Below are 22,874 nucleotides of genomic sequence, written 5' to 3' on the forward strand. Positions count from 1 at the left end.
AGGCTCAAGGAAGGGAATAGCAGCCCAGCAAGGAAATCCCACAGGCTCTTCCCACACTTCTTTCATTTCTACTTTCCCTTTTACTCCTCTTTATTCCAGGACCTTTAAAGAACAGGTTTGATACCAAGTCTAAGCTGGCTCCTGCCCTACAGCACGAGACAGGACGGAAATTACTATTGCAGCTCCTGTCACTTCTAGACCTCCATGACTCATTCTCCTACCTTGTTTTCACCTCCACCCCTGTTCCACAGACGGAGCTGCAGTTCCCTCACGAATGTCACAGTGTCTGCATGATTCTCCCCCAGCCCTGGCTCCCAAAGGGACTCCATTCCATGGGAAACAGAAGCTGCAGCCTCACACCAGATGGCACAGCAGGGCTGATCCCCAGCCCCAAACCAGACATGGGGATCAGCCCCACCCCACCCCACATGGAGGGCCTGACCCCCAGGGATGGCCACATCATGCAGGGGACTGAGCCCCACATCATGTGAGACACAGGCTGACCCCAGATCATAGCAGGGTCCTGATCTCAGCCCCACAGCATTCAGGGCACCAGGCCCCTGACCTGACCACAGTGCCCCTCAACATACAGGGGACCTGAGCAGCCAGCCTCACACTGCACAGGGCTCACAGCCCCACTGAGCACCCAGCCCCGCACTCCACAGGGCTCACAGCTCCACAGAGCTCACAGGGCTCACAGCCCCACAAGGCTCACAGCTCCACAAAGCACAGGGCCCACAGCCTCACCCCACACAGGGCTCACAGCCCCACACTGCACACAGGGCTCACAGCCCCGCTGAGCTCACAGCCTCACCCCACACAGAGCTCACAGCCCCACAGGGCTCACAGCCCCACAGCGTCACAACCTCAGCGCACACAGGGCTCACAGCCTCACCCCACAGAGCTCACAGTCCCACTACTGCACACAGGGTACACAGAGCTCACAGCCCCACAGAGCTCACAGCCCCACAGGGTCACAGCCTCACAGCCCCAGAGGGCTCCCAGCCTCACCCCACAGAGCTCCCAGCCCCACAGGGCTCACAGCCCCACTACTGCACACAGGGCACACAGAGCTCACAGCCCCACAGGGTCACAGCCTCACAGCCCCAGAGGGCTCCCAGCCTCACCCCACAGGGCTCCCAGCCCCACAGGGCTCACAGCCCCACAGGGTCACAGCCTCACAGGGTCACAGCCTCACAGGGTCACAGCCTCACAGCCCCACAGGGCTCCCAGCCTCGCCCCACAGAGTTCACAGCCCCACAGGGTCACAGCCTCACCCCACAGAGCTCACAGCCCCACTACTGCACACAGGGCACACAGAGCTCACAGCCCCACAGGGCTCACAGCCCCACTACTGCACACAGGGCACACAGAGCTCACAGCCCCACAAAGCTCACAGCCCCACAGGGTCACAGCCTCACCCCACCCCGTGTCACCTGTCCCCAGCTCAGACACCCCGCTGTCACTCCTCACGCCCCGTCCCCTCTCCCGCCGCCCCCGGAACGCGCTGTCCCCGGAACGCCGGTGCGCGGCCGCGGTTCGCGGGTCCGGGCGGTGCCGGGGCGGTGCCGCGGGCGCGCAGGCGCCGCTCCCGCCCGGCGCCATCGCGGCTGCTGCGGCCACCCCGGGCCGGCCATGGCCACCGACTCGTGGGCCCTGGCCGTGGACGAGCAGGAGGCGGCGGCCGAGTCGGTGAGTGCGCGCCGGGGCCCGCGGGGGCTCGGGATGGCTCGGCCCCACCGGGCCCGGTCCAGCGGCGCGGGGTCCCCCGGGCCGCGCGGCCCCCGCCGCCTCCTCACAGAAAAGAGCGATGGCAGAAACCCTTTTCGCCCCATTTTCTGCCGTGGCGGCAGGGAGGGCCCGGGGTATCCGATTGTCCCTGGGCTTGGGCTCTTCCTTTATAAGCAAAACCCCAAATTTTTATTTATTTATATATTTATTTATTTACTTACCATTATTTTTAAAATTTCTTCGCCTTCATTCATTTTTTTTGCGTATCCAAAGGGCAGGGACATCCTTGCGATCCCCTTCACCCTCCATCCAGACACTGCACCGCTTCAGGCACTCACCCAGCCTCAGCTCTGTCTTCCAGCATCCAAAAAAATTCCTCTTTCTCTCATATTTTTTTAATGAAAAGATGTAACTTTGTACCTTAGAAAAATCGTTTTCTGTTTTTTCTGTGCTTGGGCACAGAACACTAACTGAGGATGTGGGGAAGATCCTCAGGGCTGCTCTCCCTGCACATTTCAGGTGGTGAAACAAATTCATCCTGGGGCAGCTTGTGCCCGCCAGGACAGGGCACAGATCCTATTTCCATCCTGGAATGCTGATTTTCTCCCATTTTCCATCAGCAGAGCTATTGGGGAATGGAGGCTACAGGACAGAAAACAACCCCTTCCCTGTGTTGTCATTACAGTTTAAAAAACTTGTATTTCTGTTAAAACTCCTGCTTAGAAATAGTTATATTAAAACTCTTGAAATCAGGTTCCTCTTGTGTCTTCATCCCTTCCAGTTGAGCAGGGTTTGTGCGATACTTGATAAATCCAAAGCTCAGGTTTTCCTGGCTGGAATTAGAATGTAGGGAGCTATATTTGAATTTCTCTGATTTTGTGTTTTTCCTCATTTCTAGTTGAGCACTTTACACCTGAAGGATGAAAAAACCAAACCAGATGCCAATGGTGAGTTCCAGCTGCTCAGATGGGCTTGGAAAGGGGGGAATGTTTCCCTGTGGGGGTTCAGAGCACTGCTGCCAAAGTAAATTCCTGGTAAATCATGAGATTCCAGGAGAGCTGAGATTAAACAGCAGCACAGACTAAATATTTTGGTGTCTCAGGGAGCTGTGTGAACAAAATCTGTTGGTGTGGTTGCTAAACTGCACTTGGAGCTGGTCCTTGGGTTTCCTCTGCACAGCAGTGGAGCAGGGCAGTTCTCCTTAGGAAAATGAGCTGTTTGTAGATTTTCAGGATGTTCCAAACAGCTCCTCAGGAAAATGAGCTGTTTGTAGATTTTCAGGATGTTCCAAACAGCTCCTCAGGAAAATGAGCTGTTTGTAGCTTTTCCCAGGATGTTCCAAAGCTCTGGGGGTGTGGGCTGCCCCCGAGGCCTGAGCTCACCTGTGCCCCCAACCTGTTCCCATCCAGGTGCCGTTGTCAAGGCAGATGACAATGTGGAGAAGACAGAGGATGAGGAGAAGGGTAAGTGCCTTCCTGAAAAAAGCTTTGGCAAGGAAATTAATTTAATTTAATTATAATTATATTGATTTAATATATACTTAAAGTAAGTCTGCCTTATGTCTCAGGACCGCTGATCTTGTATCCTGCCCCAAGGACTTAATTGTAAGACATGTCCTACCTCCATAACACTTTTAAAGGCATTGTGTCCTGTAATAACTTGGGAGACTCCTGGATTAGAGTGGAGAGAAATAAGGGGATAGCAGTGTCCTCAAGGCAGGACTGGATACAGGAGCAGTTGGATAACCTGGAGCTGGGATTGCTGTAGCAACCAACAAGTTGCGTTTATGCAGTGGCTGCTGAGAGGTGGGTAAAGGCTCACATTCTTTCAGAAGATGGTTTTAGGAAACAGATTTAGTAGCAAAACCCCAAAGTGCAGCAGTTTAACCTCATTTGGATCTCTCGTATCCTCAACCCTTGTGATTCAGCTCTGAAATCTTTTAAAGTACTGTTTATCCTCAAACCTTCCTTAAAAATAAAACCCTGGGAGGTGTCTGCCCACATGTCAGAGTGAGGGTTGAGGAGGCCTTATCCTGTCCCAGGTAGATGCTAAGCTAAAAGAATCTTAATAAGCAGAGATCTGGATGTGTTAAAGTCCCCCTTAGAACAGTGCTCGTTTGATTTGTCTTCCTGGGTATTAAATGGGGGAATCTCTGGGATCTCTCAATGTCTCATCCAGGAGGTTTGGGCTCTTCAAGCCATTACACTCTAATGAAGAATTTCAGTATTTGGAGGGATTTTGTCCATTTTAAGTGTCTCAGGAGTTCAGTGGGAGCGAGACCTGGAACAGGCTGTGACTGATGGATTCATGTTTTCCACCTCCTTTCCCAGAGGACAGAGCTGCCCAGTCCTTACTGAACAAGCTGATCCGCAGTAACCTGGTTGACACCACAAATCAGGTGGAGGTGCTGCAGAGGGACCCCACATCACCCCTCTACTCTGTGAAGTCTTTCGAGGAGCTGCGCCTGTAAGTGCCTGCTGGGAGGAGCCAGAGCCTTCTCTTCATGGAGCTGTCAAATCCTGGGATCAGATATATTAAATAGCCTCCCTTATAACTGGATTTTTCAGTTTGTCATGGGGAGCCTTATTTGTAACCTCTGAGAGAGAGAAGTTTTGCTGTAACTGGCAGAGCAGATATGAGTTTGGAGCCCATCAGGTAGTTGGAACCTCTCCCTCATGTCCTGAAAAATTCTTTGGTGGCATAGGAGATAGCACCTAAAAGTACATGGGTTTGTGTATCAGGTTACTGCCAACCTGTCATTAATAAGTGACTGTATCATTTGTATTATTTAAGTGCAAGGAGAGTTGGTTTATCTGGGTGCCTGGTAGGGGTTTCCATCTGAAACAACAGCAGTGAACAGCACAAAGGAAACAGCTTATCTTTTCCAGCAACACTGGATTTATGTACTAGAGACATCAGTATTTTCTGACTTCCTTCCCTTTGACAACCTCTACCAGTGCAGCTTTCAAGGGATGATAACTGTGTTTAAGGCATGGTTGATGGATATATGTATTAATGTGCTGAAGGGTGCATCCTGTTGGAATTGTTGTGTTTGCATTGATCTCAGGTTTGTTGCTCTACAAGCTCTGCAGCAAAATGGAGCTAAAGAGCCTTCTCCCCATGAAATGCCAGGATGTTTTGCTTTGTTAGTGTTTGTGGTTGAGTGTCTGCAAAAAGAAGCTGAGGTCCTGCAGTGCCTGTTAGACTAATTCATTCCTGTGTTTCAAAAGGCAAACAGTCCCAGGGAGTTAATGACAGGGACAGCCAGCCTAATTGAGTCTTCATTTTGTTATGACTCGGGGTATCCTTGGCAACTGGTGCAGAGTTGGGCTTTGTCTGTCCTTGCTTGGAGCAGCACAAGGTTACGTTTTCAAAGAGCTTTTGTTCCAGCCATCATTGGAAAGCAATACAGGATTTTTGCAAAATTATATTGTGCTGAATGGGAAGTTACTGCAGTGGAAAATGTGGGCAGGAGACCTGTAACCTGCTTGGAAAGGAGAGCCCTTCTGAGAGCACTCACAGCATCCAGGGAGCACCTGGGGGTCATCAGCTGAGAATTTCCAGCACCATAACCCGGATTTAGGTTGTTCTGGGGTCTCCTTGTCTACACAAGTGTCTGCTGAGAGCAGAAAACTCCCTGGAGAGAAAGCAGCAGATGAGAGTTTGCTAGCCAGCAGTGTCACCACACAGTTCTGGGTGTGAGGGCTGGCTTGCAGCCACAGATCACAAGGTGTAGTCACAGCAAACTGAGCTAATTATCAGTCATTTACCTGAGCCAGCATCACTGAGCTGTAGTACAGAATCCACAGAACCTGCTGAAGTCCTTGCAAGGATCTCATGATCCCTTCATCCTGTTCCTCACGCTTTGTCCCACGTTTGAGTCATCGAGGAGTGATAATTTTGGCACCAAGATTAGGCATGGCTGAGGAAATGGGACTGGCCTGAAGGACAGGATTAACACTTTCTGCTCTGTGACTCCTGGATTGTCTGAAAAGCTGCTTTGGAACAAACAGTGCTGGCTTTAGACACAGGCTTTGCCCTCGAGCTGGGACAGGCAGGCTGACTTATTAAATCCAGGGGTTTTTGCAAAGCTCCCTGTCTAGACTTCCTGTTGTCACTTATTCCAGGTTCCAGATGCTGACCACAGTTGTTTCAGGGCTGGGATTGTAGCAGAGACAGTTCTAGGATGTCTTCTTGAGGGTTTTTCTCACCTTTTTGTACGCAAATGAAAACTAAATGAACTTAAATAGGTCAAGATATGAAAATTTCTCTTTTCAGGAAACCACAGCTCCTGCAGGGAGTCTATGCCATGGGCTTCAACAGACCATCTAAGATCCAAGAGAATGCCCTGCCCATGATGCTTGCTGAACCGTATGTACACATTCTTCCTACTCTCTACCAGAATAGAAGGATTTGAAAGGTTCAGTGTGCTGCTCCTGAATTTTGGGTGGGAGGAGGGTGATGGAGAAACTCCCAGGGGATGGAGAAATATCACAGTGTTTCTGTGGTTATTAACTATGTGACAGCAGCCCTGGATTTGTCCTTTTCCTAGGGCTTGTACTGAGCATGCAGTGCTGTGGGGTTTGGGACGTTGTTGCCAATTTCCTCATTAGTTTGGGAAGAAATAATACAAAATGGCTCAGAAATCCTGGGTGGGTAGGAGTAGCTGAGGTGCTGATTTTCCTCTCCACAACCCTGAGCTGGAACATGTGAGGTACTGAGACACTGGGGAGGAAGTGTGAAAGGGGAAATTACTGAGAGATAACCACAGCTCTCCTTCCAAATCTCCATAACTGAGAAACGCAGAAGGAGAGTGTTGGGCAGGAAGAAATTCCTGCCCCTTGGAGCGTAGCTGGTCAGGTTGGCCATGCCTGCAGAGCAGGGGTAAATGTGACAGGACTCAGGTGCCCCCGTGGTGCTTCACCCTCTGAGCTGTGCCTGCTGTGCCCCCAGCCCGCAGAACCTCATCGCGCAGTCGCAGTCCGGGACCGGCAAGACAGCTGCCTTCGTGCTGGCCATGCTCAGCAGGGTCGAGCCTGGGAACAAGTATCCACAGGTAAACGCTGGCATGGGGCTGTGCCAGGGCGTGCCTCACCCTGGCCGTGCAGTGCCATCTAGTGAGGAACCTGAGCTGCTGGAGGCCTTCGGATGTAAATTCATGGCTTGATGGAGCCGTGGTGTTATTTCTTTAAACGGCTTAGAGGGGATGGAGGTTTGGGGATTTACCAAAATGCCTTCAGTGCAAAAGATGTGGATTTTGCTCAAAGCTTGTTCCTGTCAGTCCTTTCTGTGCATCACACAGGATGCTATTGCTCTGTGAGTCTGTGAAGGGTGAGATAATACAGATGTTATAATTCACACTATCACAATCAGAAGCTAACTATTTCTTAATTACAATACATTATAAGCATTTCTTAGCTTATCAGCTTTTATCACACCATACTACTAATACCTTAAAACTAATCATCTAAAATTACCCCCATAAGTCTTACTACAATATATCTTTCATAGTTCTATTTCTCCAAAATATTTACTCTTATTTATAAAGTCATTTTTAAAAACTTGTTTCTCATTCCATTTCTCTCTCAACAATGTTTATCCTATTTTATAAAATTTTTAAGCAATATATGTTTACATACAAATGTATACTATGTGAACCTTCTATCAAACTTTGAGAATTTTCTACAAATCCATTTCCCACATGTGAGGAATTAAATTTTTCTGTGAGGACTTAAATCAGAGAAATAGTGCAGGCTGAAGGGGATTGGTTAAGTGGCTTTGGGGTGGAAGAGAAGGTAACTGTGACAACAGAGCAGACAATGCCTGGAGAGGGACTTTTAAAATCAGATTTCCTCATGAGATGATTGAGAAACTGTTCAGCCACTTGCATATTTGTCTTGAAGAAAACTTCAACAAGGATTTTAAAAAGCAAGTGTGATAGTGTTGCCCTGGATGTTGATCACCTCACTCATTATCCTTCTGTTCCTCCAGTGTTTGTGCCTTTCCCCAACATACGAGCTGGCACTTCAAACAGGAAAAGTGATTGAACAGATGGGAAACTTCTACCCGGAGCTGAAACTTGCGTATGCTGTCCGAGGCAACAAACGTGAGTAAGGGGAAACACCACAAACAGGACTGAGGGAATGATGCTCCTCAGGTGCACCAGAGCAGTCAGGTGGTGAAATGGCTCAGTCAGAGAGGGCCGAAACATTCCCTGTCTGCAGAGCCCCCCTAGAGCAGCCCTTCCTTCTGTCTCGGCAGTGGAGAGAGGGCAGAAGATCTCGGAGCAGATCGTAATCGGTACGCCCGGCACCGTGCTGGACTGGTGTTCCAAACTGAAGTTCATCGATCCCAAGAAGATCAAAGTGTTTGTGTTGGATGAGGCAGATGTGATGATCGCCACCCAGGGCCACCAGGACCAGAGCATCCGCATTCAGAGGTACGGAGGGACACACGGACAGTGGGATTGGTGTCCTCACCAGTGAAACAACAAGACTGAAATGACAGATTAGCTCTAGTCCAGGGGGTTCATAGAGGCACAATGTCAGGGGATGACAAGCAGTTTCATTTCACAGAATAACACAGAATCACAAGATTGGAAGAGACCTTCAAGATCATCCAGTCCAACCCAGCCCCAACTCCACAACTAAACCCTGGCACCCAGTGCCACATCCAGGCTTTGTTAAACACACCCAGGGATGGGGACTCCACCACCTCCCCAGGTGGCCATTCCAGAACTTTATCACCCTTTCTGTAAAAGACTTTTTCCTAATATCCAACCTGTATTTCCCTTGGTGCAGCTTAAGGCTGTGTCCTCTGGTTCTGTCAGTGCTGCCTGGAGAAAGAGCCCAACCCCACCTGAGCACAGCCACGTTTCAGGAGCTGTAGAGAGTGATGAGGGCACCTCTGAGTCTCCTTTTCTCCAGGCTGAGCACCCCCAGCTCCCTCAGTCATTCCTCACAGGGTTTGTGTTCCCAGCCCCTCTCCAGCCTTGTTGCCCTCCTTTGGATGCACTCAGGCATCTCGATGTTCTTCCCAAACTGGGGGCCCAGAACTGGACACAGTGCTCAAGGTGCAGCCTCACCAAGGATATGGGGCTGCACAGAGGTGCAGCCCTGTGCCAAATACAGGGACAGAATGAGCTCCCTGCTCCTGCTGGCCACACCATTCCTGATGCAGCCCAGCATGCCGTTGGCCTTCTTGGCCACCTTCCAGAATAAAAATCCTGTCCCTGGAGCAGGGTTTATTCCTCTTTAAGAAGGTAAGTCTGGATGCCTGTGATCCATGAGGGAGTGATCATGGGTGGGTAAGATTGGTTTTAGTCTTTCCAGCCAATGAAATAACTGGTTCCTGGGTTATGGTTTTCCTTTGCCTGTAGCATGAATTCCATCAGGATATCAGGAGGTGACAGTATTGTGTGGGAACCTTCCCTATTTCTCTCTCTCTTTCAGAATGCTCCCCAGGGACTGCCAGATGCTCCTGTTTTCAGCCACTTTTGAGGATTCTGTGTGGAAGTTTGCTCAAAAAGTTGTTCCTGACCCAAACATTATCAAACTGAAGCGTGAGGAGGAGACCCTGGACACCATCAAGCAGTATTATGTCCTGTGCAATAACAGAGATGAGAAGTTCCGGGCTCTCTGTAACATCTACGGGGCCATCACCATTGCCCAGGCCATGATCTTCTGCCATGTGAGTGCTTCCAAGGAATGTTAGTCCTAGTGACCCCTCAGAGTCTGCAAGTGCTAAAACCACGCCAGACACAGTTTCCAGAAAGGAACTGAGAACAAAATTGCCCTTTTTGCCTTCTCTGGCTCCATCTTTAAGGGAAATCCCAAAAGCCACATTAGTGCTGGCTGGTTTGATTCCCTGGGTTTGTCCATCCAGGAGACAACATTGGACTTTTTTATTCCTGATAGGTCACTGTTATCCCTGAAGTCCTGTGAATCAAAGATCAGAGTAGTTACTCCACATTATTCCAAAACTCTGAACTGAAAAGGAAAAAAAAGTGGGGTTGGAAAATGGAGGAAAATAGGCCATAATGAGGGATTGGGAAGTCTTTTGCTTCTCTAGCTGATACAGAGCTGTTCCTGGGACTTCATTTCCCTCAGGTAATTGGGGATACACCTCTGGGATCTCACTGTGAATCATACTGAGACTTGGTTTTCTTTTTCTGGAAGCTGCCATAATTTTTAGGGAAAAATCAATGCTGACAGCACCAAACAGCCAGGGAAAGTGAGCTCAGACAGGATGAAAGTGTTTGGAATCTGCTGCAGCAGTGTGCTTTTAGGCTGTCTCAAGACATAATTGGAGCTCAAAAAACTGTTTAATTCAAGGCTGTGCAGAGCTCTGTGGGATTTCACAACTACATTCAGGTCTGACCCTGCCATTTTCCAAGCTGAGTAGTTGTGGTTTTGTGACAAGTTTCATGAGTTTTCAGTGTACACATGTAGTGTCAGTCTCCAGCAGAGTGAAATCCAAGGAACAGAGCACAAAGAGAATGTGTCTTATTAATCAGGGGCTCCTGTGGTGGCTGAGGTGTATTGTCCTCCTTCTTACACGGTTTGTAAGTGAGACAAAAACAGAGCAGCCACAGAGCTTCCAGTGGGCCCCCAGAGAGGTTCATTGTCACTTTTCCAGCAGTAGAACCCCATCCCAACCGTGGGGCTGCTGTGTGTTGCAGACCCGGAAGACAGCGGGGTGGCTGGCGGCCGAGCTGTCCAGGGAGGGCCATCAGGTGGCCTTGCTCAGCGGGGAGATGATGGTGGAGCAGAGAGCGGCCGTCATCGAGCGCTTCCGGGAGGGCAAGGAGAAGGTGCTGGTGACCACAAACGTCTGTGCCAGAGGTAGGATATGGAGGAGTGGGGCCAGGTGATGCTCTAGGGTTTGAGCTTTTATATTTTTCATGTATTTGTGACCCTGCAGTTCTTTAGTGTGTAACTCCAAACCCCACAGGCAGTGCCAGCTGCTGTTCTCCCGTTTGGGGCAGACACAACAATTCCTCTCCAGGCCTGGCAGTCAAGGACACCTCACTGCCTCAGGCCCCCAGAGATTCAACAAAAGGGAGCTGGGGGAGCAAACTTGGGGTAAATGACTTCATTAGCTGAAGCTGTAATTGGAGGATTAACCCCCAATATGCAAATGAACCAAATTTATAAAAGTGAAAAGTGAAAACCTGTGGTCCATTTTTGAGTGTGGCCTCTGGGGAGCTTTGTCTGCCTGAGATGTACCTGAAGGCCCTTCAATAAATACACCCACTTTTTATTCCCTTTATTTTGTCTGGCCTCTGTTTTTAGGTGGCCTGAAAAGGCATCCCAGGGAGGGCTGCAAGCAGCACTTCCTAAGACAACACATAGCCCTGGCCAGCTCACAGGAAGAATTCACATCCTCAGGTGTTCCAGTTGGGAGAAATTGGTGTCCTTAAACTGTGTGCCTGTGGGCAAACACAGGATTGCTTGTTGGCTTCCTGCTGCTTGAGATGGAAAAGTCCATCCTGTGAGAGTCTGGCACCAAGCCTGCCTTGTGCTGCTGACATTCAGAGTTTGCAGTGAACATGTGCCCAAGTACGGAAAACTGAAAACCAGTGAAATCCAGTTCACTATCCCAGTAGGAATTTGTGGTGTAATTTGACATCCTAGAACAGTTAAGACAGGATCATACTTGAAAAAAAAACAAGTGGTCTTTAGAGCTTTACAGGGAAGGAGAGAGTTTCTGACATACTTGAGTGCTGGTAGAATTTCCAGAATATTTAAGTGCCTTTGGCTGTTTCAGTGGGACTCTCTTCCCTAAAGCTCAATAGTTTTTATTTCCACCCCATGAGGATACTGTGGAAAAGCTCCATTTCAGAGTGTGAGGAGGCTGTTCCTGCTGCAAAAAGATTTAAGTGAAGTTGTGTAACCCGATGCTCTCTTTTTCCAGGGATTGATGTAGAGCAGGTGTCTGTTGTTATCAATTTTGACCTGCCTGTGGATAAGGATGGCAATCCAGACAACGAGACCTACCTGCACCGCATCGGCCGCACCGGCCGCTTCGGCAAGCGAGGGCTGGCCATTAACATGGTGGACAGCAAGCACAGCATGAACATCCTCAACAGAATCCAGGAACATTTCAGTACGTACCCTCAGGCTTTCTCCTTGCTCTGAGCTGTTGAATCATTGCAGAATTTGACTTGTTGGATGCTGAGCAGGTCTCAGGGTGTTTGTTGAGCCTTAAAGGGGTGGCAGAGGAGCACAGCAGGAGTGTTTGGTGTAGCATCACTTGGGATTGTGACCTGCTGCCTGGGACAGGAGCAGAATAAATCAGGCTGTTTGCTGTCTGCCTGGATAGTCCTTGAAGTGGATGTTCTGGAGTACCCAGATGGGCCTTTGATAAAAGGGAATAGTTTTAATTTGTATTTTTAAAACCTGACAGAACATTCCCTGATAAACCAGAACTCAGGTCCAGCTGAGGAGAGCAGCGTTCCCTTCTCTGCTCAGTGCTAAGAAATCTGACTTATTTCTCTTCTTTCCCAGACAAAAAGATAAACAAATTGGATACTGATGACTTGGATGAAATTGAGAAGATAAATAACTGAAATAGCTGCTGGAACTGGTGTGTGCCCTGCTGTGGAAGCTCTCCCACTACAATTGGATCAGCGTTTGGATTGGCACAGCCTCTCGGCTCGTCCCGAAAAGGACTCTTCAAGATATGAGTACACAAAAATTACCTCATGTTCAAAATTGCAGTTGGACTTCAAATTGTGCAACTATGGGGAGGAAGAGGAAATGTTTACAGAAGCTTTTAACATTTCTTAGTTTAGCCTTAAAATGGGATGATCTTTGGAATTCTGAGAAATACACTTGCCAAAAGAGAGGCAATAGGGAATACCTAAAATTTTAAAAGGAAAGAAAAATTATTATCTTTAATTGGAATAATGTGCAGCATTAACCTGATCAGTTTAAATCCAACAGCTGAATATATAACGGACATAAGGAAAGGAAAAAAAAATTTAAAAAAAAGAAAACCTGAAAACCCCAAACAAGGCAGCTGGTTTTTGGCTAAATACTTAACTTGTACAAACTAGGATGTCATTCTCTTTGGCGCTCCCCTGAGCTCTTTAAGACTCATTTCTGGCTTTCTGATGGATTTGCCCTGCTTTTCCTTCCATAAATTGTCCTGAGGATGTCTCCAGTAGCTCCTACTTGCAAACACAGGTGCCGTGTGGCTTTGCTGGGCAGTGTTTTCTTTTCCTTTGTCCTGGATTTGTTGGGATGGCCTCTCTCCGTGACGTGGGTGGTGGTGACACTACAGAAGTTCATCCCAAGTGTTTAACCTGGCTATGGTGTGGTTGGGTGGGGTGGGAGGGGCAGTATGAAGGGAACTGTACTAATGGATTGCCTGATTAAATTCACCTCTGTGAATGAAATTCACCATGTGATTAAATGCACCATGCTCTGAAGCTCAGCATGGGTAATGTACAGAGCTGTTGGGCTTCACCCATCAGATACAGGATTAAAAGAACAAACAAATCATGATAGCCTGGATTGACCAAAAAAATGTACCCTTAGTACACCAAATTTACCTGTTGCAGTACATTTCAGTACCAGAGTTTTGAGTCAAATTGCTCAGCCAAATTGCAGGTGGGAAGTGCTCCATAGTGCAAAATAGGTTGTTGGTCCCTGCCCCGGGGTGTTCCATGGAGAAGGAAGGATGATGCCTCCTGTGTGTTGGGACCACTCTTGTGCACACAGCTGGACACTGTGGGCTGTCCCCCAGCCCAGTCTCCAGGAGAAGGAGGCTCCTGAACCAGAACTTAGGGTGCACAGCTCTTTGTTGGGGGGAAATGGGACATGCATGAGCAGCCATGGGCCTGCTACTCAGCGTGGGAATCATGTCAAAACAAATGTATAAATTGTAAATTTAAACTGAATTGTTTTCTTTGCAATTTTGGCCATCATATTCTGTTCAAAGACAGGAATATGGATCCTTTTACCAAGTAAAAAAAGGCTCATTTAAAATGTACCTAAAATTTTAGGAAATTGTGCACCCTTTTATCAATTTGTATAAAGGCTTTAGTGAAGAAAAAAAAAACAGCTTAAAATTAAACTTTTTGTATTCTGGGGTGTATCTATTTTTATTCTGTTGGAATCCTATTTAAAGTGGCAGGTGAGTGAGTGCTTGCGTGTGGAGTGGAAGACTTGATTTAATCACCTACTTTCCTAGTACAGTTGAATGACCTGGTGACAGCAGAGTATTGGGTTGAATTGTCATGGAAGCTGCTGCTGGTCCTGTGTGCTGTTTCTAATGTACTTTTAATTGGAATTAAAGAACACATAGTGAACAATCCCTTTGCTGACTTCTTGCTTGAATACTTTGTTGGTGTTTAAAAGCCTCAGTAAGGACATTCTCAGTCAAAAGTCCTGATAAGTTTTATATTTGTGACAGAATTAATTTTAATGCTGAAATTCTTAAAAGATTCCCACTAAGAAGTTTGTTAAATGATGCCACACAATAAATGAGGTCAGATAAATATTGTTCTTCCCCCCCGTGCTCCTTGTGCTGGACTTAGAATTGCTGCTAAAATCTCCCCAGAACAGTTCTGAAGGGAAGAGAAGAACTGAGGGAGAAAAGAGGTGTTTTCCCTGTGCTGTGCTTGCCTAGATCAAAACTTGATACTTTTTGCCCATCTTTGGAGATGCTGTAGCCTGGGTGAGGTGATTAGAACCAAACTCATCCAGCTTTACCAGGAGGAACATCCTGCAGCATGAGAAATCCACTGTGAGCCAAGTTACTCTGAACTGTCTGATTGTTCTGTTCTTGCTCAGAGCCCCTGTGCTCTCACAGCTGCCTGGTGCTCCCCAGCTCAGGTCACAGCTTGTCACTGATGGATGGAGAGTGCTTCCTTCCTCCTTGGCTGCAGGCTTGTGTTGAGCACAGGATGCAGGTACAAACTTCAGGAAGGTGGTGTGGAGGGCAGCTGACCATCCAAAGGCTGATTGGGGCAGCCCCTGAGGTATTTGCCATCAAATTGGAGGTTTCTTAAGAGCAGGTGTGATGGATAAACCTCAGCTCATGTAAATCATTTAAAGTTCAAGTTTCAGCCTAAAAGATTTTATTTAACACAGGATGGAGATACTCTGAAATACAGGAGTAACAGTACCCACAACAGGAGAAATAGGGAATTAACTACCTAACTCTGAAGGAAACCTGGAAAATGGTCCCTTTTCCTGAAAGCAAGTGATATGCTTTGTGGTTCTGTTGAAGGCATCCATATGTTTTGATATCTGTGACTGCTGCTGAGTCATTCCCATCACCAACAGCAGCAGGGACCACTGTTCCATCAGATACTGGTTTTACAAAGCTGCTGGACTCTGAACACTGGGTTTAGCATCAGGTACCACACTCAGAGCCAGCACCAGCAAACAGCTTTCTGCTCCTGTGGTGTTTGTGCTCCTGTGCAGAGTTGGTTTGGCATTTACACTGAGCTTCAAAATAAATTTGGTTTGCCTCAAAACATTTAAACTCACTCATCTGTGTGGCAAATGTCCATTGTTAAAGGCGATTAGAAATTACTGCCTTTGAAGTTCCATTAGAAACTAGAAGATATTTCTCTTTTTTTAGCACAAGCACATTGTGTTTGCATAAACATGCTGAGTCACCCAACCAGCCTTTTAAAGATGGTGCAGTAAAAGATGGCTTACTCTTTGAGCCAGATCCCAGTCAAATCCCATTAATATCTTATTTAAAAATTCCCAAAGCAGCACTTGCTCCTTGGACTAACTCACTTCAGTATAAAGGGGTTAAATGGAATTATCTCTAACATCCCTTCTTAACTATCCACCTCTTCTTACCTATGGATCACATGAGCCAAATAAGAGAAGGAAAACTAAGGAGAAAATCCTGTTGCTCCCCAAGACAGCCAAATTAATAATTATTTGTTCTTAAAAAGATGATTTAGTCACAGTTAGAGCTGGACTGAGGTTACCCAGAAAGACCTGAGTCCTCACAGCTATTTTACAATCAGTCTTGCAATTTAATACTTCACAATAACTCATTCCTGTGTTACTACTGTTATTTCCAGATGGGTTTGGGGTTTGATCTCCTTTTCAGTCTCTTGAGAAGACATTTAGGATAATGATAAGCTATTGAAGGTGGTCCTGTAGCTAAACCAGTTCTGTTTCTACCTTCCCAAATGGTGCTTCTGCATTCAGAGAAGTGGTACCTTCCCAAAACATGGAAAAGGACAAGAGGAGAGGTCTTGGAAACCTGAGTTTTCAAAGAACATCAGGAACTTCAACAAACCAGAAAGGCTGAAGGTTGGTGGTGCTGAGGCAGAAATTTGTGATGGCACAGGTGACACAGGCTGTTCTGTATGAATCAGGTTAATGCATCTGAAATACTATTTTCTGAAATACTATTTCAAGTACTATTAGATATCCCTAACTCTGCTTCCTGGGGATTTTGTGGGAGATAGAAGATTAAGAACTAGGTGCAGGAAGCATCAGACTCTCAGTTTTTTGAAGAAGCAATGCAGCTCACTGAGCAGAAGGACCACAGTGTCTCTGTGTGCCTAAAGATCTGCTGCATCGTGCTGCTCGTCCTGTCGGATGCACAGCACGGACTTGGGCAGGATCCTGCACTCCTGAAGGGACTTGGTAAGGTCAGAGAAGCTCCTCCGGGGCACCTCCATGGTTTCAAGGCTGCAGTGTTGGTAGTTGGCCAACAGTTTCTGTCCTGCCACAGCAAGGACGGTCTGGAGGCTGTCAGAGGGCTTGAAGTGGTGCTCAAACCTCTGCCCAGAGGGAGACCGGACAGCGAGCAGCACGTGCGGCTCTTCCAGGCTTGCAGGGAGCACCCAGGGGCTCTCCTGCCTCCCCTGCCCTCCCCACTGCTCAGGGGCACAGTGCACATGTGAGCTCTCTTCAGTGGGAATGCCACTTCCTGACAGTGTGCTGGCAGATCCCTGTCCTCCAGAAAAAGCCTTGGTGGCTTTTGGAGCATCCTCCTGGCCCTCGCTCACTCCCAGCCGGTTGGTGCGTTCAGCCAAGGCTTCCACGGCACTGCTCCCTGTGCCCTTCCGGCCGATGGAGGGGAGCACCCGGTACCTGTTCAGGGAGGAGGAGGAGGAGGAGGAGGAGGTCTTCAAAGGCACTTGCTGCAGGAGCTTTGGGATTTTCCCAGGAGACACCTTGGCAGGAGGGAACGCCGCTTTTGTGAGCGGCGCTCTCCGGCTCTTCACCAGTTCCCGAGGAGAGGCTGCCGGCAGGGAACTTGGCACGTGGCACGGACAGGCTTCCGTGCCCTGACAGTGGCTCAGGCTTGGCCTCTGTCCCTTGGCAGATTTGGGCCTGGAGACGTGCATGGTGATGGTGCTGCCCCACGGCAGAGTGGCTGTGCCCAGAGGGAAGCGGAGCTGAGCTGGTGCTGAGTCCTGGAAAGCCGCTGTGGCCATCGCACCTGTGGGGCAGGAGCAGAGGGAAAGGTTACAGGGACTGGCCAGGAGTCTCCAGCCTCCCTGAGGCTCCCACGCTGTGCTCTGTGTCAGGTAATGCCAGAATAAATCTGGGCTATCACTGCATGGGCACCACTGGGTATCACTGGGCATCACATGGGCATCACTGGGCATCACATAGGTATCACTGGCCATCACTGGCCCTCACTGAGTATCACTGGGCATTACTGGGCATCACTGGATATCACATGGACATCACTGGGCATCACTGGGCATCACTGGATATCACATGGACATCACTGGGCATCACTGGGTATCACTGGGCATCACTGGGTATCACTGGGTATCAATCACATGGGCATCACTGGTATCACATGGGTATCACTGGGCATCACTGGGTATCACATGGGCATCACTGGGTATCACTGGGTATCTATCACTTGGGCATCACTGGTATCACTGGGCATCACTGAATATCACTGGGCATCACTGGGCATCACTAGGTATCACTGAGTATCACATGGATATCACATGGGCATCACTGGGCATCACTGAGCATCTCTGGGCATCACTGGGTATCACTGCATGGGCATCATTGGGTATCCCTGAGCATCACTGGGTGTCACTGGGCATCACTGAGCATCACTGGGCGCCACTGCAACCCTGCTGTGCTGTAAGGGCTGAGTCCCAGAGGGTGGGAGATGTGTTCTTTGGAGGGACTGGCTTTGGCAGGAATTGTGTAAAGCTGACCCGGAGCTTTGGGGAGTTGTGCTCTTTGCCACTGAATGTAAGTTTTTGATGGAAAGAACAATTTCTTTCTTCTGAAGCTGGAAACTCTGTGCAAATGGGAGAGGAGTGAAGCTCAGAGCATAGCTCTGGCCTTTGCACTGTTCCTGCAGTGGCAGATTCAGTTCCCATTGTGGATTTTGGGATAAGACTGACTTCACTTCATATTTTAGATGTATCTCAAGACCAGTGAGATTAAAAAAGCCTGATTCAATACACATAAACCTGTTCTGACTCTCCAGAGACCAAAAGTTTGGTCCAAAACTGCCCAAAATTTTCTCAACAGAGAATGATTTACCTGAGGGAACGGCTGGAGCTGTGTCAGGTTTAGGCTGGATATCAGGGAAAGGTTCTTCCCCCAGAGGGTGCAGGCACTGCCCAGGCTCCCCAGGGAATGGGCACAGCCCCGGGGCTGCCACAGCAGCATTTGGACAAGGCTCTGAAGGAAGCACAGGATGGGATTGTTGGAGTGTGTGTGCAGGGCCAGGAGCTGGGCTGGATGATCCCTGTGGGTCCCTCCCAGCTCAGATATTCCATGATCCTGTGATACAACCTCCACTGAGGAGGAAGCCACGTTCTGCTGCATGTTTCCCAGAGGAAGCTGTGCCTGGAGCTCTCAGCTATGCCAGGCCAGACAGCCCAGCCACTGGGTCACAACCTCACAACAACGCTTTGGAGAAGTGCCACAGGGAACCTCCTCTTCCATTCCTGTGGGTTTTGTGGCAGCATTTGCCAAGGGAGGGGAAAAAGGTCACCTTGGATTGCTTGGCATTCTCCAGAAATGAACAGTCACATTCAGCTGCTGTTTGTCCCCCAGCAGTGCATTGCTCAGTGCAAACCTCAGGAATTCAGCAAAGCCAAGGGCAAAACCCTTACACCTGGGCTGGGCAATCCCAGGCATACCTGGGTGGAGGAGGGATGAAGAGCAACTCTGGGAGAAGAGTGACCCGCAGGGGTCCCCAGCCCTGGAAGGACCTGGAGCTGCTGGAGAGAGCCCAGAGGAGGCACCAGGATGAGCAGAGGGATGGAGCAGCTCTGCTGGGAGGACAGGCTGAGAGAATTGAGATTGTTCAGCCTGGAGAGAGGAGGCTCCTGGGTGACCTCATTGTGTCCTTCCAGTACCTGAAGGGAACTAATGGGAAAGATGGAGAGAGACTGTGGGCAAGGGCCTGGAGTGCCAGGGCACAGGGAATGGCTTCCCACTGACAGAGGGCAGGGTTACATGGGATCTTGGATTAAATTGTTCGCTGTGAGGGTGGGCAGGCCCTGGCACAGGGTGCCCAGAGCAGCTGTGGCTGCCCCTGGATCCCTGGAAGTGCCCAAGGCCAGGTTGGACAGGGCTTGGAGCAGCCTGGGACAGTGGAAGGTGTCCCTGCCATGGCAGGGGTGGGACAAGATGTTCTTTAAGTTCCCTTCCAACCCAAACCCTTCTGGGATTCTATTCTAAACCAAACAGAGAGAACAGCCCCTGTGGCACTTTGCCAGGGATGTGTTTGCTATCTAACATTTCATTTCTCCTCCAGCTCAGCACGGCCAAGGCAGAGTCCCAGCACACCCTGCCCAGCCCCAGCTGACAGACCTGTCCCCCCTGAGCCTCCAGCAGAAGGGGACAGGGACAGTGGCCCAGGTGACTCATCCCAGCTTCCCAGGAGCCCGTGGGAGGGACAGGGGCTGCACCTCCTCCTTACTGCTGCTAACAAATAAACTCCAAGGCAACAAGGCACCGAGGCACAACTCCCAAGCGCCCGGGAGCGCTGACAAATATCCCCAGCCATGCTGCCACTGCCAAGAATGAACCCCCAGCCAACCAACCTGGCAGAGGCCCTGGTGGGGCCCTCCGTGAGTGCCTGTACTGCCCCAGCACGGTGCATGACAGAGGGGACAGGCTGAAAACCGGGTCTGGTGAGGGCTGGCATGGGGACCCACAGCCAGGGAGGGCTATGCCCCCAGGGCCTGGGAGGCTGGGCACTGCACAGCCCTGACCCACAGCACGGGATCCCAGCTGGGCCAGGCTGCAAGGGACAAGGGCAGCTCAGGTGGTGCCACCTCCCTGCCCCAGCAGGGCCAGCCCAGAGCACAGGGCACAGGGCACAGGGTACAGCAGGGCACGGGGCACAGGGTACAGCAGGGCACAGGCACAGAGCACAGGGGACAGAGCACAGGGCACAAGGCACAGGGCACAGGGCACAGCAGGGCACAAAGCACGGGGCACAAAGCACGGGGCACAGAGCACAGGGCACAGGGCACGGGGCACAGGGCACAGAGCACGGGGCACAGAGCACGGGGCACGGGGCACAAGGCACAGGGCACAGAGCACGGGGCACAGGGCACAGAGCACGGGGCACAGGGCACAGGGCACGGGGCACAAGGCACAGGGCACAGGGCACAGAGCACGGGGCACAGGGCACAGAGCACGGGTCACAGAGCACAGGGCACAGAGCACGGGGCACAGAGCACAGGGCACGGGGCACAGGGCACAGGGAACGGGGCACAAGGCACAGGGCACAGAGCACGGGGCACAGAGCACGGGGCACAGGGCACAGAGCACGGGGCACAGGGCACAAGGCACAGGGCACAGAGCACGGGGCACAGAGCACGGGGCACAAGGCACGGGGCTGTGGGGAGACGGGTCTGGGATACCTCTGGCAGGGACACTCTCTGGGCAATGTATTCCAGGTGTTTAAAGAAGTCCTTCCTCATGCTCAGGTGGAACTTCGTGGGCATCACTCCCTGCCCACTGCCCTTGTCCTGGTGAGGGCTCCCCCAGCCCCACGAGAGCCCTCGGTTCCACAGCCCGGCCGGGCCCACAGATGGGCCGGGGGCTGAGCCCACGGCCGAGCCCACGGCAGGAGCGCAGCCCCGCCGGCAGAGCCGGGCCCTGTAGCGCGGCTGCAGAGCCCCAGAAGCAGCCCCCGCTCCCTCCCCCGGTGCCAGTGCTGGTGCCGGTCCCGCAGCGGCCCCGCCGCCCCTCACCTGCCCCGCGCCCGCCTCACGGCGCCGTTACCGCGGCCACCGCGGCGCTGCCGGGCGCGCGCCACGCCCCGCCCACAGCCCCGGCCCGGCCCCGCCCCAGCCCCGCCCCCGCCGCGAGCCGGCCCCAGCCCCGCCCGTGGGAACGGGAACGGGGAGCGGGAATGGGAACGGGAATGGGGAGTGGGAATGGGGAATGGGAACAGGGACAGGGAACGGGAACAGGAATGGGGACAGGGAATGGGAACGGGAACGGGGAGCGGGAATGGGAACGGGAACAGGAATGGGGACAGGGAATGGGGAATGGGAACAGGGACAGGGAACGGGAACAGGAATGGGGACAGGGAATGGGAACGGGAACGGGGAATGGGAATGGGAACGGGAATGGGGACATGGAATGGGGAATGGGAACGGGGACAGGGAACGGGAACGGAGACAGGGAAAGGGAACGGGAACGAGAATGGGAACGGGGATAGGAATGGGAATGGGGATGGGAACGAGAATGGGAACGGGGATAGGAATGGGGATGGGGATGAGGAATGGGAACAGGGAACGGGAATGGGAATGGGGAACAGGAATGGGAGCAGGGAATGGGAATGGAGAACAGGGATAGGGATGGGAATGGGAACAGGGACAGGGAATAGGGATAGGGATGGGAATGAAGAATGGGGAACGGGGATAAGGATGAGGAATGGGAATAGGGATGAGGAATGGGGATGGGAATGGGAAGGGAACGGTGATAGGGAATGGGGATGGGAACCTGGACACGGAATGGGAACAGGAACAGGGACAGGGAATGGGGAAGGGAATGGGAACAGAAAATTGGGATGGGAATGGGAACGGGGAATGGGAACCAGGACGGATGGAAACAGTGATGGGAACAGGAAAGGGTACAGGGATAGGAATGCGAGACAGAACAGGGATGGATGGGAATGGAGATGGAAACAGGCAGGAGCGGGGCAGTCGGGATGTCCCAGGACGGATCCCGGGATCGGGGGGGGGGCGGGGGGCAGGGGAGGAATGGTCAGGATGTCCTGGGATGGATCCAGGGACAGACCCAGGGATGGGGCAGCTGGGATGTTACCGGGTGGACCCAGGGCTAGGAATGGCTGGGATGTCCTGGTGTGGATACAGGGATGGGGCAGCTGGGATGTTACCGGGTGGACCCAGGGCTGGGAATGGCTGGGATGTCCTGGTGTGGATACAGGGATGGGGACAACCAGGCTGTCCCGGGTGGATGGAACCAGGGCTGTGCTGTCCCAGGGGGTCCTGGGGATGTCCCCAGGCTCAGGGACAGCTGTGACCCACTGTGGGCTCTGTGACACGGCCCCAGGCCTGGCGTGGCACAGGAGCAGCCCTGTGACTTTGGGAAGGTTCTGGAAGCTTTGTCCTGCCGGACATGGAGTGCGGGGAGCAGGGGGTGCTTCAGGGTTCTCACAAACTCCAGCCAGAGGTGACGCTGGTGCTGGGGTGTCCCAGCCCTCCTGCAGGAATTCCCATTCCTCCAACTCACCCAAAGCAAAACCACAGCGGTGTCACCCTGCTGAAACACCCAAATCTTTGGGGTTTAGCCCCAACAGTTTAAAACCAGGGTGCTACAGCCCCTCCTGAGCAAAGGCAGCACGATGGGAGCACAAGACTGGCTTTAACCTCCCTGTGATTCAGTGGCCACTGAATCAAACCAGACAAATAACCCCAAACTCATGAATTCTGAGGAAAACACCTTTTTAAAATTACACTTTACACACAAGATCACAAGGGGATCTAAAACAACTCTTTTGGGGGAGTTTCTTTGTGCTGGGAAAGCTGCAGCTGGGAGGGGGGGGGAGTCCTCCTGATCCCCCCTGGCTACAAATGATCCCTGAGTCAGTTTTCCTTCTGGGAAACAGCCCAGTTTTCCTTCTAGGAACACTCCACATTACACCAACCTTTTCCATCTCCCCCCATTAATCCCTTCCTA

General features: G+C 51.0%; 2 protein-coding genes across 3 annotated transcripts; one reads left to right on the top strand and one right to left on the bottom strand.

The window, feature by feature from the left end:
* The first annotated feature begins 1,537 nt into the window (after nucleotides 1-1,537).
* On the top strand, nucleotides 1,538-14,050 carry LOC139600571 (ATP-dependent RNA helicase DDX19B). The gene is made up of 12 exons (XM_071448851.1): nucleotides 1,538-1,692; nucleotides 2,630-2,678; nucleotides 3,141-3,194; nucleotides 4,062-4,197; nucleotides 6,010-6,102; nucleotides 6,685-6,787; nucleotides 7,723-7,837; nucleotides 7,993-8,170; nucleotides 9,183-9,420; nucleotides 10,412-10,574; nucleotides 11,647-11,838; nucleotides 12,240-14,050. The coding sequence occupies exons 1-12, from the start codon at nucleotides 1,636-1,638 to the stop codon at nucleotides 12,299-12,301; spliced, it is 1,440 nt and encodes a 479-aa protein (XP_071304952.1). The 5' UTR covers nucleotides 1,538-1,635; the 3' UTR covers nucleotides 12,302-14,050.
* Nucleotides 14,051-14,801: 751 nt separating this feature from the next.
* UBXN10 (UBX domain protein 10) lies at nucleotides 14,802-20,991 on the bottom strand. Of its 2 annotated transcripts, none has more exons than XM_071448852.1 (2): nucleotides 20,918-20,991; nucleotides 14,802-17,163 (listed from the first exon to the last, which is right to left on the bottom strand). In XM_071448852.1, the coding sequence occupies exon 2, from the start codon at nucleotides 17,156-17,158 to the stop codon at nucleotides 16,277-16,279; it is 882 nt and encodes a 293-aa protein (XP_071304953.1). In that variant the 5' UTR covers nucleotides 17,159-17,163; nucleotides 20,918-20,991; the 3' UTR covers nucleotides 14,802-16,276. The 2 variants fall into 2 exon arrangements, with proteins under 2 accessions (XP_071304953.1, XP_071304954.1); XM_071448853.1 differs by lacking the exon at nucleotides 20,918-20,991 and adding an exon at nucleotides 20,585-20,848.
* Nucleotides 20,992-22,874: the final 1,883 nt, after the last annotated feature.

This window comes from Agelaius tricolor, unplaced genomic scaffold (assembly GCF_023055355.1).
Source record: "Agelaius tricolor isolate 1412-34295 unplaced genomic scaffold, bAgeTri1.0.p SCAF_28, whole genome shotgun sequence".
NCBI lineage: Eukaryota > Metazoa > Chordata > Aves > Passeriformes > Icteridae > Agelaius > Agelaius tricolor.

Coding starts and splice junctions, on each gene's coding strand:
- LOC139600571 (XM_071448851.1), top strand. CDS start 1,636: ATGGCCACCGACTCGTGGGCCCTGGCCGTGGACGAGCAGGAGGCGGCG. Junction 2,679..3,140: donor AACCAAACCAGATGCCAATG/GTGAGTTCCAGC, acceptor GTTCCCATCCAG/GTGCCGTTGTCAAGGCAGAT. Junction 3,195..4,061: donor GACAGAGGATGAGGAGAAGG/GTAAGTGCCTTC, acceptor CTCCTTTCCCAG/AGGACAGAGCTGCCCAGTCC.
- UBXN10 (XM_071448852.1), bottom strand. CDS start 17,158: ATGGCCACAGCGGCTTTCCAGGACTCAGCACCAGCTCAGCTCCGCTTC.